This window comes from Ambystoma mexicanum, chromosome 6p (genome assembly GCF_040938575.1).
Source record: "Ambystoma mexicanum isolate Mex_15411 chromosome 6p, UKY_AmexF1_1, whole genome shotgun sequence".
Lineage (NCBI taxonomy): Eukaryota > Metazoa > Chordata > Amphibia > Caudata > Ambystomatidae > Ambystoma > Ambystoma mexicanum.
In genome coordinates this window covers 1,380,530,640-1,380,548,258 of record NC_090935.1, presented here as the reverse complement: position 1 = coordinate 1,380,548,258, position 17,619 = coordinate 1,380,530,640, and the positions used below count along the sequence as shown (strand labels likewise).

Here is a 17,619-nt window from a genome sequence, read left to right as displayed (position 1 = left end):
TATTAACCGGTAACCTTACATTTCAAGTTATGACGTTAGCCATATGTCGCCCAAACGAGTGTTAAATGTGCTATATGATTCCTTCCAGTCTAAGGACATACTTCAACCATTATATTGCTTCTGTAAGAAGCAAGACAAACAAACTGGTGGATAGATAAAGCATACCAGCAATGCACAATCAATGAAAATTTGCACAGAGAGAGGATAGGAATAGAAGACCAGGGAGAATAGCAGAGAGACAAGAGTAAACATGAACGAGGAGTGCTACAAACTTATAGCCATAAAAAACAGCCATGGTGCAGTCATCCAAGGTTAGGCTACTTGAGGGATTCTGTGGGTTTCAACAAAACATGACCACCTACAGCACTGAACCCCAAACCAGCCCCAGCAGGAGGGGGTGCCATGTGTCTGGGGGTGGGGGGAATGCCACAATGACCACCTTGCTCCCAATTCAACAGTTCATATCATACTAAGTATGGTGTCTGGTACTCCATAATGTATTCAAGACACCGCACACTGCTCGTGGTGGACCCTTCAACTTTAATGTTCTCCATTAGGATGGCTGAGATAATTCCGTTGAGATTCTGGATTTCAGTGGAGATCTTGATTTGTCTCTTTGTTCCCGATCAGCCAGGGAAGTTGCAGTGGTATCTAGGTCCCATGATTTTGGTCTACTGGGTGAGCAATTCTGAAACCTGAATCGGGAGAACTTGGCCTCGACTTCCCTGCTGTTACTCATGTGAGGACAATCGTGTGAGGAATTTGACCATCCGCACAGGAAAGGTGCGCTCACCAGGCTTTTTTTGTTTGTTTTCAAAAAAATGAATTATTGGGCTAATTTTGCGCACATTTTCCACGCTCACCGCGCAGCAGTAAAATAGTCAGACACTCTGGGAGAACACAGCTTACCAGCACCACCCTCTCCTATCATGTGTAGCTGACACCTGACATCCGTGGGTACATCAAAAGCCTTTGGCTATAGGCAGCCCGATTTGATTTTCAAGGCCCCATGGATTGGCATCACCATCGTGAAACCTTGCTGGTGGCAGCAAATACTGAAGAATGTTAATTAGCAGGCCTCTGGGAAGGCCTGGGTGCAGGGAGTGACAATGGAGACCAAACATCAGGCACCTCTTTGTAATGCAATGTGTTGACTTGGTACTAACACCCCTCCTTGAAAGGAGTTGGCTCTTTTAACTGTATTAAGGGTATGAAAGGGCAGTGAATGTCCTGTCTGCAACCACTCCTTTCAGAGCAGGGAAGTATGTGAAGTGTAGGAGTCGAAAGTGTTCCTGCAACCCCCTACTTAAAAGGAGGCCCATGTTGTGATCAAGCACCACATAGGGCTAAGTTAATTAAGGAGACACTTTGATGTACAGCAGACAGGAAGATGGGTGGGCCTTAGAAGTATATGTTGTCATCCTTCCCCTGTATGTTGCCAAGCACCCTGGTTCTGACCTGAATCATCACTGAAGATTGTTGGTGGGGACCTTGGATTGGACCAGTAAGGTGGGCTTAGCCTAAACCAATCGATGGGGCCCATTTGGCTTTAAAAGAGGGTTGAACCCCTCACTGATCAGATCATCTGAAGACTTTGCAAGGAGTAAGAAGAAGGACTCATTTGGACCCGAGCTGAAGGTACGGTCCACCTTACATCTTCTGCCAGTGAAAAAAGTCCAGGAGTTCAAAGGGGGAAGCAGGATTCCTCCCCTAAACATCTCCCAGGGAACAGAGGGAGATACCAGACTAAGAGGACCCATCCTGCAGCTCCAGAACCGGTACCCAGTCAGCAGAGAATGTGCCCTGCTAGGTTCTGACAGCAAGCTTCCTAGGTGAGAAGTGCCAAAGAGTCTCTGGACAAAGGACAAGGCCGTTCCCGGCTAACACCCTCCTGAGCTTTGGGCCGTCTGCTTTGAAAGGACATGAGCCCTGCGAAGAAGCTAAGAGGAGTGCCACACAAGCATCATCCATCGTCCATCTTTTTAATGACAATTTCGAGACAGTGGAGTCCTCTAACTGCATCCGGCTGCACCACTGATTGGTGTCACGCCACAGTCCATCCGAGATGCCCCGACCAGCATTCTATATATGCCAACCAGCACAGAGACCACGATTCTTGTCCCTGAACCACCACACCGGACAGTCTGCATATGTCCATCCAGCCTTGCTTGTCAAACTGCCTGCCGCCTGTTACCTACAGCTATCTCTGACCACTGACTGTCTCTCGGTCTGCGAAGCGTGCTAGAACCACCTCAACGTTGTTGAGCAACAAGAACTTCTTCAGCATCAGGTACATTGTGGTACTGTCCCCCTGGTCTGCCTCCGGAGGGCCCTATAGACAGTTTTAACTATTTGTCCCTTTGGTGCTGAAACCAGATAATCTTGAACTATAAGACTGATTACTTTACCAACTACCCTCCTGTCAGTATCCAGAGTGCATCCCTTTCCTTTGTGAAACTGTCTGTCCTCTGTGTTCCTTTACAGTGTGGGTTGTAATTGTAGCATGCTAGAGCTATCTGTTGTAGTAATAATAAAGTAGATATGTGTATACAACTTTGACTGGACAGTCCCTTTTATCATTGGGTAATAATTGTATTTTCGCTGTGTTACAACTAACCAAAGATCCACGACCTTGCAGAGATAAGCCTGCCGTACCATCCACGTTACCAAAATTGGGCAAGGAGGTCTTATAATTTACTTGTATTCCAATCTGTTTGCATCCCTTCTGGTGTACGATAGGCCTGGGGTTGATTGATGGTTTAGAAACCAATATTCATCGCTGGACCACTGTTGCCCCAGAAGTTGATATGTCACATTGATGGCAAGCCGTCGGATCAGTTGGAGCCTTGCGCACAGCTTAGTCACCCAACAAATAAAGTACTGTTGGAGGCAACGTTTCGTCACTGCTAGGTAATAGTAATTGTCATGGAGCTTGACCTGGAGACTATAAAAGGCATTGCCAAGGATGTCCTGCTTGTCTTATGTCAGGAGAGGGGACTTTCCCACAGTACTAAGGATGATAAACCTGAGTTGCTGACCAGCCTCCAAGCTTGGGAAGAAGCAAGGGTGGTTGGGGAGAAGACCCCAGGGGATGGGCTAGGCCCTGTGTACCCAAATGGACAAGACCTTCCGGAGTGGGTAAATGACAAGGACGACCGCATGAGCAGTGTTTCATCCTGCTGGGGGAGGGCAAGTGTGGATTCTCAGGAATCGAGATTGTCAGTGAGGACAGGTGCTAGTGCGGCATCCCGCAGGTCCCAGGCCTCAGCACAGTCTCTAAGTGGCCCAGTAATTGTTCTGGCTGTTAATGAGGTAGCAGCTAGAAAGCTCCTGCTCTAGGAGAGGAGACTAGCACTGACATCTACACAGCCAAGAAAGAGTGTCCCACTCTGGTAGTAGTTGCTGAATACAGATTGCCTGGGATTAGCCCCAACGGTACATCCCCAAAGATTTAGTACAGGCTTATGAAGTGGGGAAGGATATTTTTGACTGATTTAAAGCGCTCAAGCTGGTATTCCAGCTGCAGGATCTGGATGAAGTACTATGTGATTCAGGCCTGATGAGCCGCTTACCGACACCAGGGATTGATGCAATTCTTCAGTTAACTCCTGAGGAAAGGCCCGTTTATGAGAGCATGAAAGCAGCCCTCCTCAGGAAGTTCTGTAAAATCCCAGAATAGTATATCAAGAGCTTCAGAGAGCTCAGAAAGACAAGTGGGCAGACATTAGAAACGTTCACACACTTGTCGTTGAAATATCTGAGCGGGTGGGTGCCTAGTAACAAACTTGACACATTTAAAGGGATGTACAATTTGATTGCGTGTGAGCATGTGTTGACAAATTGTGAGGTTGACCTACGCCAGCATCTTGTGGACAAGACTATCACAGAACCTAGGGAGCTTGCAAAGGCTTCCGACAGGTTTTTGAGTACTCAAGTGCAGAAAAAGGCATACCCAAACCGGAAGAGAAATCAGCGAACAAAAAAGTGAACAAGGATGGGAAGGACAAAGGTCCAATATAATCCTATTCAAAGTCAGGTCCCCAAAAGAGCAAAGGGAAACCCCCATACTCTAGTTCAGCTGTGCACACTAAAATGAAGAATGTGGGCACCCCCAACACTGGAACACCTGCGTTCTCAACACCCAAAGGTTGTTTTGTGTGTAAGGAGCTGGGCCATAGGAAAGGAGATCCTGCTTGCAAGGGCTTACCCAAGAAAGCCATAGTGAATGTTGGACTCATGGAGGAGGCCATCATTACTGTGGGCCTCTCAGACAAGGAGTTCCCACTAGGTCAAGAAGTGGCTGAATGTGGATTGGTTACACTAAGTGGGAACGGTACCGGATCTCCAGATGAGACCCCATTTCCCAATAATACTCACCTATATATAGAGAACATGTACATCAATGGACACAAACCCCCTGCGGTCCGAGACACCGTGGCTATAGTCACCTCTGCCACCCTGCAGTGGGTACAGCCAGGCCAGTATATTGATGGGCCTCAGTTGTGCGTGAGTGGATTTGATGGTAATAGTAAGTGCCCATTGCAGATAGGAGAGCTCAGCTGGTGAGGTGTAACGACCCAATGCTGTGTAGCAGTGAAAGACTCCATCCCTGTCCCATGTCTGTTTTGGTAATGATCTTCCTGATCCTAAAATAGTCGCAGTGACTACACGATCGAGGGCCAAAGAAAACGCCAGATTGAGCTCTCTGAAAGCCTTAGGGCCTGGAGTGCTTCCAGAGGGTTTGTTGGAAGGACCAGCGTGGCCGGTAGCCCCTAGTTCAGTTTCACAGACTACTGAGTCACCAACTCCTGCAGTAGAGGGGGTAGTAGCCACAGAGGACCCTACTTTGGTAGCAGGGGACCCTGTGACTTCAGAGTTGCCTGGCACAGCGCAGGAACCTGAGGTGGAGGACCAGGTGGTCGCAGATATGAAGGGTCTGCCCAAGCTGGATGAGTTTGCATCAGCTGGGGGCCCAGATCAGACTGACTTCTACACAGCCAAGAAAGAGTGTCCCACTCTGGCAGGTCTGCAGAAGCAGGCAGAGGAGTAGGCAAGGGCGAGGCCCCTGCACTGTTGAAAGTGTACTGGGAGGATGGGCTCCTGTACAGTGAGCCAAAGGATGGGCACCCCAGTCCCCATCACCCATCACCCACAGGCAGCCCCCCCAGACAGGACACCCCAGCCCCCATCATCCGTCATACTGCAGGCAGCCCCCTCCAGATGGGACACCTCAGACCCCACCATCGATCACCCTTCAGGCAGCCCCCTCCAGATGGGCCAACCCAGCCCCCATCACCGGTCACCCTGCAGGCAGCCCCCCCCAGACTGACACCCCAGCCCCCATCACCGTCACCCTGCAGGCAGCCCCTACAGATGGGACAACCCAGCCCCCATCACCCGTCGGCCTGCAGACAGCCCCCTCCAGATGGGACACCCCAGCACCCATCACCCATCAGCCTGCAGGCAGTCCCCTCCAGACGGGACACCCCAGCCCCCCATCACCCATCACCCTGCAGGCAGGCCCCTACAGGCTTGCCAATCCAGCCCCCGTCACCCTGCAGGCAGCCCCCTCCAGACGGGACACCCCTGCCCCCATCACCCATCATCCTCCAGGCAGCTTCTCCAATGTGAAAGCATTCAAGGTTATGTGGATTATTGTTTCTATATTTTAAGATAGGTTGTTAGCCTTTACAGGTAAGTTACTACTAAGGTCACTATGTGTCCTCGGTAAGTGTCATCTGTGTCCCTTTACCAGTGCACAATGCTGGGTCCCTTCGATCCTATCCCACCGCTGTAGACCAATTTGTTAAGATGGATTTCTGAACTCTGACCTGGTGGACAGAGGTTCAGAAGGACAGCCTAGTTTCTTGGAACAGGGTAACCTTCTGGACAAGCCAGATAAATCAAGGTAGCATTGGCGGTGGCCAAGACTAGGTCTCAGGAGGGGTGAGTGTGATCAAAAGCCCACAATGAGCACACACAGTAAACAACACCACAAAAGACTATAAGTCAGGTGTATATATAAAAAATATATATATGTTTATTAAAGGCCTTTTAAGTCAAACACAAAGTAAATAGACTGCAGTATTAACAAAACCAACACAACACTAACTATGAAACGTATATACTGTAACCATTGGCCTAAAGGCATATTACACAGCACAGATCCACCGCCTGCAAAGAATGGGGTCTCACAGTGCAAACATCTTTTAGGCAGTCCTTCACAATTCAAACCCTAGCGAAGAGGCAGTACAATCCCTAAGATGAGCGGAGCCTTGAGCTCAAAAGTACATTCGGTGCTGGTGCACGCGGCTGTGCAGATAAGTTAAAAACCTGGTATCTTCAAAGGGCTGTAGCGACTCAGGGAGGTGGGCGAGGTAGTGAAGAATAAGTTCCCACTATTCGAGGAGCGTCTCCCCAAGAGGGCAGAACAGGATCCAAGAATTTGGAATAGCTCAGTAGTGCAGGCTACATCAATAAAGAAGAGTGGCCCTCAGGGGACACTCATGCGTTAAAGTCTATGGATTTGTCAGGGGCCAGAGGTAAGGTATGCAAGTACTTAACGAGTCTTGGCACACTCGTGACTAAACTTAATCCAGTCCAGATCGGTTGCAGGTTCAAATCCTGCAGTTGCGCGGCTCTGCGGCTTTCAGGGGCTGCCTTCCGGAACTGATCCCATGGCGGGACAGTGGTGATCTCTCCGCTCCTGGTGAAGGGATCAGGCTAGTTCCAATGCAGCTACTCTGAGGGTAGAGTGGGATACAGCAGCAAGGCACCCACGATGTTCGTCACCACAGCTGGGCGACACAGTGACTACATGTGCTCAGGTTCAGGTGTACTCTCCTAATTCCATATCTAGGAATTCTAGGTGCACGAAACTCAGTCAAAGAGTGCCTTATACCCAGAGCTTTCAAACTCCAAAGGCTGAAGTTGAAACTCGAGACAGCGATGATTCCAGGGCAAAGGTCCTGTATGAGCTGGTCAGATCATTGGGTGATCCAGGAACAATTCTGGAAAGGCTTGCTTACAGGTTCAGCAGGAGGTGCCGAGACTAGTTGCTACCACTATTCCAATGGGTCAAAGTGCCCTTGCAGGTCCAATCAGAAACAGGGAGTCCAACAGGACAACAGCAGGTCAGATTGTCAAACCTTCCAGCGGGTCACCAGTGGTTCCACAGAGCTGCTTCTTTCATTCAGGACACTTGGCTCCTTTGCTAAGTTCAGTGTGAACTCAAAGGTTTGACCTGGAGTGGCTGTAAGCAGCCTTCTCTTATCCAAAATCTCCTTTGCAGCAAATCGAAGAGAAACCAATGAAAGATCTCACATTCAGCCATCCAGATGTGGACCAATCACGGACTATGGTGGTACCAGTCATCCCAGCACACCAGACATCTTGGCACCCAGGATGTGTATTGGATCTAGACTGCTCCAGTCCACATTCTGTGCGCACGCACACAAGGCATGCAGAAGCCAGCAAAAGCTTTGTTTTGCACAGGGGTCTGCATGACCAAATAAGGAATTTCCCGGGTCTGCTCGACCTGGGGAAGGCAAAGGGACAAGATGGCCAAAGGACAGAACAAAGGACCTTGTGGCATGGCCATTTTACGCACTGGGCACTGTCCTGGGACAAACGCGGTTAACCCGGTATTGACCAAAGAAAAGAGTCAAAAATACATAAAAAGTAACAGCTGCCACCATCTCTGTCCAGGGTACACTTGTACATTCACAAAAAATCCTACGAGGTTGTCTAGGGTCTTAAAAAGGAAAAAGGGGCCCCAGCACACTGCACTGTAAGGCACTTTGTGCACTGATAAAATGTTACTAAAGAATAGCAACACAGTGAAAGACTAAGGGAAACAAAGTCACCCAGTACTGAAAGTCTTAAAGGCATAAGAGTTTCCCCATAACAAAATGAGCAAAAGTCCAGCGTAGTGCAGCAGAAGGCTTGGGTCCACTGGCAAAAGTCAGGCTTGGATGTTCAGAAAACAGCAAAAAGTTGTGGGGTTCACAACCGGAGGGAAAATTACCCATAAATGGAAATCTTTCCTAACAGAGCCTTCCTGGGCAAGGACATCTCGTGACAGGGCTAGTTGTTGTAGGGCGGCATTCTGTGCCTTGAGGTTCTGAACCTCAGTGGAAAGCTCCTGCATACCACGTTGGAGACTCTGAAGGGAAGGATTCATGTCCACAGATTCAGGAGTCTTTTGGCGTCTCAAACTGTCAGGATCTGTGCATTCAGTTGTTCGACTCACCTGTGTTTTCTTTCGCCTTTGTTTACTTGTTTTTTTTCCTTGCGTGGTTTCTGTTTAGTGTGGGTCTCATGAAGGAAGGGACAAGAGTCCCCAGACGCCACCCTGTCTGAATTAAAACAATGTGACAAGGGGACTCCTGGAAGACTGCCAGAACAGAAAAACCCCAGAGATGAAAAACGTGTGTGTGAGTGACCCGGCAGCAGTGGCCTGAGAAATCAGCTGATTGAAAATCTGAATGGAAAGGATGGCCACAGAAGGATCAGAATATCACAGGAAATCAGGAGGACAGAGAAAAGAAATGTGAGCAAGGAGGGACAGCAAACGAGGAACAAGCTAAGATAGTGCTGAGCTAGGTACCTGAATACCAAGCTTTGAGACGCGCTGATCTCTGGTAGCATCTGACTATGAATTTGCAGTCACTGGTGAATGAGCTAGGAGACTAGACGGTTGCACCAACTTCCAGGAGTAAACTTTGGACACCATGTTGAGAGGAAAATGGCATGGGCAACTCACGAACGTTGTCTCCAGGCAGCCCACAAGGACCAGGGATGAAAAGGTATGACAGTAGCCATACCTTCCTTCAGTAGTGCCATTAGTAGAAGTAGTGTTGCTACCAGTTGTAGCACTACTACCAGCAATTACAGTAGCAGTAGTGGCAGGGGTGCCATTAGTTTTAGCAAAAGTAGTAGTGGTAATTGCACTAGCAGTGCGATTTGTGCTGGTTGTAACTGTATAAATCGTATTAATGGTTAAAGTACCGAAGTAGTAGTGATGGAAGGAGGAAATGGGGGAATGGCTTGCCATGTGGGGCTTTCCATCAACACAGGGTTGTGTAATCCCTCCACTCATCCATAATCACCCAACAAGAACTGTCAACCACAGTGAATCCTCCCATCACTCTGATAGTGGACGCACATCTAACTCAGCACCAATACTTCACTCACCTATTACAGTCAGACAACCCCCCATAACTACCACAATGCCCTGATACAAGAACTATTTTTATTTATTTGCATTTTTAAAACGCTCACACAGATCGGGGGCATCAAGGCCCTGTTACGAGAAAATGTCTTAGTTGCGTATTTATAACGCGCCTAATACCCAGAGGTTTCTAAGCGCGGACCCGGGGATCGAACCTGCATTGCTTTGTGTTGTCTTGTTTCCAAGTTGAAAACATTGCCGCTGAGCTATCCTGCCGGGACAACTACTAGAGAACAGAACAAGAAGGGGAAAAGACACCACATCTCATCAGTAGGACAGGAACCACCAATCTGACTACACAACACCTCTAAATCAATACCAGGACCCAATAAACAAACAAAAAATCTGGGTCAAGATAAAATCTAAAACATAATACTTCTACAACTACCTCTATGCCTATAAACCAGGCAAATCAGAAATGAATCTGCAGGAAATGTCCCAGATGATGCCAAAGGAAGCTCTGCTGTGCCAGAGAGAACACACCAGCAATCCCAACACACAGAACCCTACAATGCAGAAACCTCTGACCAAACAACACCAAAAAGAACTAGAGCAAAACTGGAATACAGCACCACCAACACTTCTTTCATAGTTAGAGATTGTTGCACGTAGTACTCAGGCATTCAGATGCCCAAACACAATGATACAAAACAAAGACCCATCACAGAAGGTACTGAAAATCTTCAATGAAGGGACAGACGATCTAGCCACACACCTAGAAACAACCAGTACCACACAACTATGAACAACTCATACATCTAACCCACACAAGATCACTTGAAAAATGACCGACTATATTGCATCCTGATCAACATACGATCTATGGCAAAGCACAAAGCAGAAATCTACGACCTCCTGAGGGAAGGTTGCACTGATGACCTCTTCCTCACAGAAACATAGCTATCAGACAGCTACAAAGTAGTACCTTACTAAGCGATACCCAACAACTACATACTAATACAATTTAACAGAGAAGGCAGAAGAGGATGAGGAATTGCTGTGGTACACAAAAACCACTCCAGATGTTTAACCTCAAACTCAATGAACAATTCAACATAGTTGTCCTTCTTCTCTACAGAAAACCCAGCTATAACCCTAAATTCACCACAAAACTCAATGATGCCATAGCCAATTTAGCCGTAAATCATGACAACATCATTGTTCTGGCAGACTTCAACATTTGGTCTGAAAGAGAAAAAGAAACTACAACTAACTCCCTCTGCCCCCTCCTAGAAACTCTCAAACGAATAGTGAACAGACTCACTCACGGAGCTCTGCACATTCTCAACGCAATCTTCTGCAGGGAAGGAATCTCAACTACCGCCCGACTAGTACCAAACATATGGCGTGACCATCATATGATACCATTCACCATCAAAACCCAGAAGCACATGATACCCACAAACTTAAAGCATCCAACAACAAAAAAAGAAACTGGAAATGACTTGATCTAGAAACATTAACACAACTACTAAAAAACACCAAACCAGGTACCTCCCAACTAAATGAACTGATGCCAGGCACTGTTCAAGAGAACCTTCATACTTGGGTCAGAGGTGTGTTAGACCAATTGGCACCTGTACAATCTTTCAAAGCCATATCAAAAACGTTGCAGCAAGATGTTTCACAGAGGAACTGAGAAGGCTCAAGAAAATAAACTCTAAACTACAAAAGAGATGGAGGGAAAACTTCAACCAACTGGACAAAATTAATGACCAAAGACAAATTCAACTATACAAATCAGCAGTTCTGAAAGCCAAGAAAGTACACTAATTACACCGCAAGAATTCAATCAGCAACAAACCTACAAAAAGAAATGTATAGAATTATCAAGGCAATCAAAAACTCAACCTTATGCAGCAACAATACAAAATACTTTTGACTGCTATGTGACAGCATCACAGACCACCTTTGAGAAAAAATACACTCAATTCAACAGGCCATGGATGCATCCAGTAAGACCACAAATAACATCCTCCTAGAAACCAAATCTCCAGTAACAAACGCAACATTCAAACAATTTGAACCAGTAAGCGAGGAATCTTTCAGCAACCTACTTAAAGAAACCAACACAGCCAGATCACCCATGGGCCATGCCCACTGGATATCTGCAAACAGGTACTCACCTATAAAACAACTGCCCTCTGCACTCGCCTACTAATTAACCTGGCTCTGAACGCTGGGCTACTACCATATAATACAAATGAGCCCATATCAAACCACTATTAAGAAACAAGACAGTAAAAACAGATGACCTTGCCTACTACAGACTAAATCAAAGCTACCCTACCGGACAAACATTTTGGAGAATTATATGTACAAAGAACTGCTCAACCATGTGGAAACTAATGGGATACTTGATCAATCCCAGGTCGGTTTCAGACTCATGAGGAGAACTGAATCAGCACTCCTCTCCATATGGGACAACTTAAAGTTGAACGCAGGTAACACAACTCTAACCGCCCTCATACTACTTGTCATATCGGCCACCTTTAATCAAATCAAACACACAACTTTAATCAAGAGACTGGATGAATCAAGTTTTCAAAACTCCACACTATTATGGCTGAAATATTTTCTCACCGACAGAACCAAAAGTACCTGCCTACCTACCACTGTCCGCCTCAAAAACAGAAAATGTCTTCTTCTCTTCAACATTTACAGCGCTTCCCTTTGAAGATCATGCAAACCCATGGACTTACATCCTACAACTACACAAATGACACCCAGCTTATTTTCAAGATGAATATTTACAAGGACCCTGATAATGTCCTCAGATAATGCATTATTGATATAATCACTTGGATGGCAAACAACAATCTTAAACTAAATACAACCAAAATGGAAATAATGATAAGCCCACTATATGACAACCTAACACAGACATCTCTCACCTGTCCCCCAAATATGGGAACCCAACCTGAATCCTCAAGAGTGATCAAAAACTTGAGAATGCTCAGTGACATCAACCTGGAACCACAGGTTAATGCAATAGTAATAAACTGTTTTTGACTAATCAGAAGATTCCTCCCTTACCTCAACTTCCCACACCGAACCCCTGTTATCATTTCCATGGTATTTTCAAGAATGGACTATGCAAATAGTCTCTGCCTAGTAATGCTGGAACACCTCAACAAAAACTACAACGCATCCCAAACACAGAGTCTAGACTACTCCCGAGACTAAATAGAAGAGAGCACATCACCCCAGCCCCGAGAACTCTACATTACCTAGCAGGCAAGAAACAAATCATTTTCAAAACCCTCTGCATTGCCCATAGATCACTACACTAGCAAGTACCTGCATTCTTTCAAACAAAAATCACCCAATACACACCCTGAAAAACATTAAGATCTCCAACCTCTAAAAAGAAACATGACACTATGAGAAAACTAAATTCTGAGGAACTTCCCTTCTCCATTCTCACATCCAAATTATGGAACTCGATTCCAAGAGAAATCTGGATGGGGAAAACAATTTAACATTCCGGAAATGGATAAAAACCTGGTTATTCAATTAATTGGGACACATTTCGGATCAACAACTACTGCACAAAGCGTCATCCTCACGGGGAGGCTACTTCAACCCAAACCTCAACCATACAACGCCTAAACCACACCTGGAATCTGAACGCCTGACCAAGGTGAATGCCCTACAAAAAGAAAACAGTGACATAGCTGCACAATATCTAGAGAACACCCAAAAGCCTACTAACCATTTCCTTTTTTCAACCAATCTCCCCACCACACACTTATCCACACACCCGGTGACCACCGAAACACCCTGCTAAAACACCCAAACCGCGAATCATTCTCAAACCAACTTAAAAACCCAAATGGCCTCCTACACCCAACAACACAATCGCTGGGCAATATCCATCTGCAGAAAACATCCAGTGTACAAAACACAGTACACCCAGATGCCAGTTTCTCCTGGTTCTACAAGAATCAAGGGATGAGCACAACACCTGTCTTATCCCTTTCTTCCAGCCCAGCCAATTCAACCCACCCCCTTTTACCTTACATAGCCACAATAGCCCCTGAAGACCATGTAAATGGCAACGTTGTGTGGTATAAATCAACGTAACATGGCACAACATAAATTTTTGTGTGGATAGAACAAATACATGGCCGTGTTTTTGAGTGCCAGCTGCAACATTGACAAGCATATGCCTCCGGCTTGGTGATGGGTGTGGCAGGGTCGCCAAGCAAATCATAAGAATTAAGTGAGTGATAGGGAAAGTCCATCAAATGGAGGAGTGGCTGGATGATCAGAAATAAGGTGTTGCTGGAAAGTAAAGGAAAAGGTATCCTTTTCCTTTGCGTCTTTGCTACTGTAATGGCTCTGGAGAATGCATGGCTTCTCCCCGCTCCTGCTTCTTCTTCCTGATTCAGAGATTGAAGGCGGATCTCAAACTGTAGAGCAGCCTTAGTGAGAAAAATGCTTGCAAAAAAGCAGAAAGATAGATGGACACAATTTCGAGCTAGGAAATCAGCAGAAGTCAAACTATTTTTGGTAAGCAACAATATAATATAGTTTTAACACCCGATCTGGCGTGCCGAATTGGGTGTTACATGCCTGGGGACCAAGTTAAAGGCTCGAGCCTTTAAATAATGTCCCGGGCTGATAACATCTGATCCAGCCCACCATAGAGGGTGTTAAGGCTGTTAGCACCCTGTTTTGCGGGGCAGAAACCTGTGGTGTCAATAACAATGTATTTTCATTCAAGGAACGGGATGCCACATGTTTCCTGTTCCTTGTATGAAAATACTGGCACAAGATGGCCACCATGGATTTGGAAGGTGGGGCTCCGTAAGGAGCCTCTCTTCCATTTCCATGGGAGCCGGCATAGGGAGATGGAGTGAAGCTGCGACAGGCTTTGCCACCGCCACAATCATGTAAGTGGGGCTGAGGAAGGGGATTGGGGTTTCAAAAAAAGAAGGAAACATGAGGGTGGGAAGAAGATGGTGCTGCAGGGTGGGGAATCAGCCATTGGGCTCCATGCACGGGCTGAGATCAGACGTTTTCGTACCATGATCCAAGGAACCTGATTGGCTGGCCCCCAACCTGTGTGCTAATATTTTTGTAATCGCCTTATGCCCGTCTTTCATTTGGAGTTCTCCAAAGTGGTTTCCATGTAGCCGCTTTAGGTTTTAAGACACTCACTGATGCACCAACAGGATGCGGGGTCGGGGGCTCCAAGATGATAGTGTTACATACTTCAGTTAAGCTTTCGTTAGAGGGTTGTTTTGTTCTTGTGTATACAAATTCAGTAAAGATTAATATTGAAAACGAATTGTATCTTTAATGTATGCTTTTTAAGACACTTGAATACATATGTTGTTGGCAATTATGGGTCGTCCATTAATTTTAGTGAAAGAGTACTTTAAACACAACAAATAAAGAACACAATAAGTTATGAACATAAATAATTCTCATTATTCTTACTTAGAAGCACATTAAACATGCAGAGGGCAAACGTATGCATGGCTGATTCCTGAATTATTGGCCTTCATATATATGGGAATTTTCCATGAGGCTTTTTTCCATCCTTATATCATAACACCTGATTAAATAAATACAAACTGAACACAATCGTGACGACAGAAACATGTTCTTATACGCTTTAAAATCACTTGTTGCTGTTTTGGACTCCATTAATTACAGTCGTAAACATAAACCAGAAGAGCACGTTCTGCACATTTCGTCACAAATTATAGGAGATATTATCCGAAATTCAAGCTCTTGAAACTGGAGCTTGGAGTACACCTTGGGCGCTTTAAACTTTGATAATTCATTGTTCCTTGTTTACATACCTCCACGAGAATTTGATCACATGGAATGGTTTGTGTCTATCTAGTATGTGAATATTCGTATCGGTTATTTTAACCATGTATATGTGATCCTTTTTGTAAGAATGCTATGCATTTTGTAAGAATGCTATGCATTTGATCTTAACATATTTTGTGTCATGTTGCCTTAGCTCCGTTGATCGTTGTTTGATGGATTGGTTTTGTACCCAATGACACTGTGTCGAATAAAGTATGATGATTGACTGACTGAGAAACATGTTCTTATCTTTCACGGAAATGCAGCCTCTCCACAATCCTCAAAGACCTTCAAAATGTGGTATCGAATCCATCGAGTGTCAGCTTATACCAAAATGTTTGGAAGGAGTTCAACGATTGGATTCAGCTGTTGGAGGAGGCAAACCAAACCACAGGTATGAAGATTCACACTTCTGATGGCTTGATCATCACTGTGGTTCCCTCGGGAATGTGGCTAGGTGCCTGTAAAGCCCAGCTGAGCCTTTTGGTGTAATATATGCACCAACGCATTGCCACATGCAGATATGGAGGTGCAACATTACAATCCATGGAACTGATGTCTGCAAACTTCACCTCTCTTGGGGCCAGATTACAGAAACCTTGCACTGGCGCAAGTGCAAAGTTGCACAGTATTAGCACCAGGGCAAAGTTTGCCCTATTTTTTAAAACACTGGGACATGTCCAAAAATCATTTCACCATGACAAGTGCAGTTTGCCATGGTATACACCAGGGCAAACATTGCCCTGTGCCAAAATATTGTATTTGTGCACCAGGGGAAAGATTACCACAGTATTAATAAATACCTTTCTGTATTAGCACTATGGCAAACTTTGCCCTAGTGCAAACATGCAGTGGAAATATGTGTTTTTGGACTTGTGCACATCAGATGCAAAACTGTATTTGTCATGGTGCAATGGTTTTCAATTATTTCCCAATGTGTGTGTGCGTTTTTTTTTAAAGACGAAACTGTGCCCTAGTGCTAATACAATGCAACTTTGCACTTGCACAAGTGCAAAGTTTCTGTAATCTAGCCCTGATGTTTTGGACTATGACTGCCATGATCCCACACCATTCACTATGCAGGCTAGCGCTGGTGGACATAGCACTCCAACACATCTGTCGAGCTAAGGGTTTCTAGTTCTAGTTTTTATCCGACCACCCATGAACCCTACACAATGATCTCTAAATAAGAGTTACCAGTAGTGAGCTGGGAGACATGGTGGGGGCTGGTTGCCTCTCCATGGGGTCCCTTAAGTTGAAGTCTGAAGTGCCAGTAATCATTGCGCAAAAAAGATTTGCAATATCTTTGAACAGTACGCCATGAGGATTTATTCCTTCCCCTCTGGCACCAAAGCCTTCCTCACCCACTGTTGTCCTGCGTCACCTTCCTGATTCAGAATGTTGTCCTGCAGTAGTAACAGCATGCCACACTTTTTTGTTCAAACCCTCCCATTCTTTACCACAACCTGAGAAACAACACGTTAGTAGCACAGGCTATAATGGAAGTCTATGGAAAAAGGACAAGCATACTCGTCCTTGGCACTTAAGGGGTTAAAGGCGGTCATTTCCATAATTGAACTCTAGGATTGTCAGAATATAATCCTAGGGTTGCCAGTTCTGTGGCAAGGCGATGGCAGATCTTAGAGGAGGACTCCAGCAGGGCCTCACCAGGAAGAGCCAAATTAGCCATACAAACAGCCAATCGTTTCCCCCTGAGACACGTCAGAACTACACTGCGCGTGATGCGGCATACACCTTTGACCCGGCAGTACCTCACGGTTCTACTCATTAGCACACACCTCACGAGTGGTGTGCAGACTCCTGTTGGAAAGAAGCACTTCCCCTTGTCACCAGACTAAACTCTAATGTGATAAAAGCCATGCGCTTGTTTACTACATTTTATTGAAACCCTATAGTCAATAACGCATTTTACGGCTGTACTGTCATTTTCATTTTGCTCCCACTGAACAATTTAGCAATCAAAAGAAACACATCATTGCACAAAAGTGGGTTTCAGGGACATTTGCATGATTCAGTGCTACATTTGTCTCATGCATTGTCTGTTTTGCGCATAAACATGTGTTAAGTCACTCCAATTATATTTTTTCTGCTTCCCGTAATGGATAAACTGTGAATTGTAATTTACCTTTTGTAATAACTTGACAGTAGCGTACATGTAAAATAGCACTTCAGTGTCAGAGGGAGTGCAGCTCAAATGACGCCTTCTTAATATTCGGAATAAATATCTTTTATGCTTAGCTTGTTCGAAGCTGCCGAGCCATGGATATGAAAGGCAAAGGAAAGTGTGGGAGGGTGTTTAGGACTTGGCGATGCAAACGCATTGCACTCAGGGGCGTCTCTGGAGATCATTATAGTGAGGTGGGGGGAACACCTGGGGACGCACATAGGAGTGCGTGGTATGGGCACAAACAAGTAAGGGTTAATAGGCCAAAGTGGTGCGAGTAACCATACATTTTATCAAACTGATTTTATTTAAAAAAAAAAAAGTGTCAGTGTACAAATGCAGAGCAGGTACAAGACAATACAAGGTTTACATC

At 45.5% G+C, this 17,619-nt stretch overlaps 1 protein-coding gene across 2 annotated transcripts in view; it reads left to right on the top strand.

The window, feature by feature from the left end:
• The window catches only part of LOC138510440 (phospholipid-transporting ATPase ABCA1-like), a 2,356,352-nt gene that overhangs the window by 365,471 nt on the left and 1,973,262 nt on the right, over positions 1-17,619 (top strand). For both annotated transcript variants that reach the window (XM_069626098.1, XM_069626099.1), the window contains exon 5: positions 15,328-15,455. In XM_069626098.1, coding sequence (XP_069482199.1) covers positions 15,328-15,455 — 128 coding nt within the window. The remainder of the gene's footprint in view (positions 1-15,327; positions 15,456-17,619) is intronic.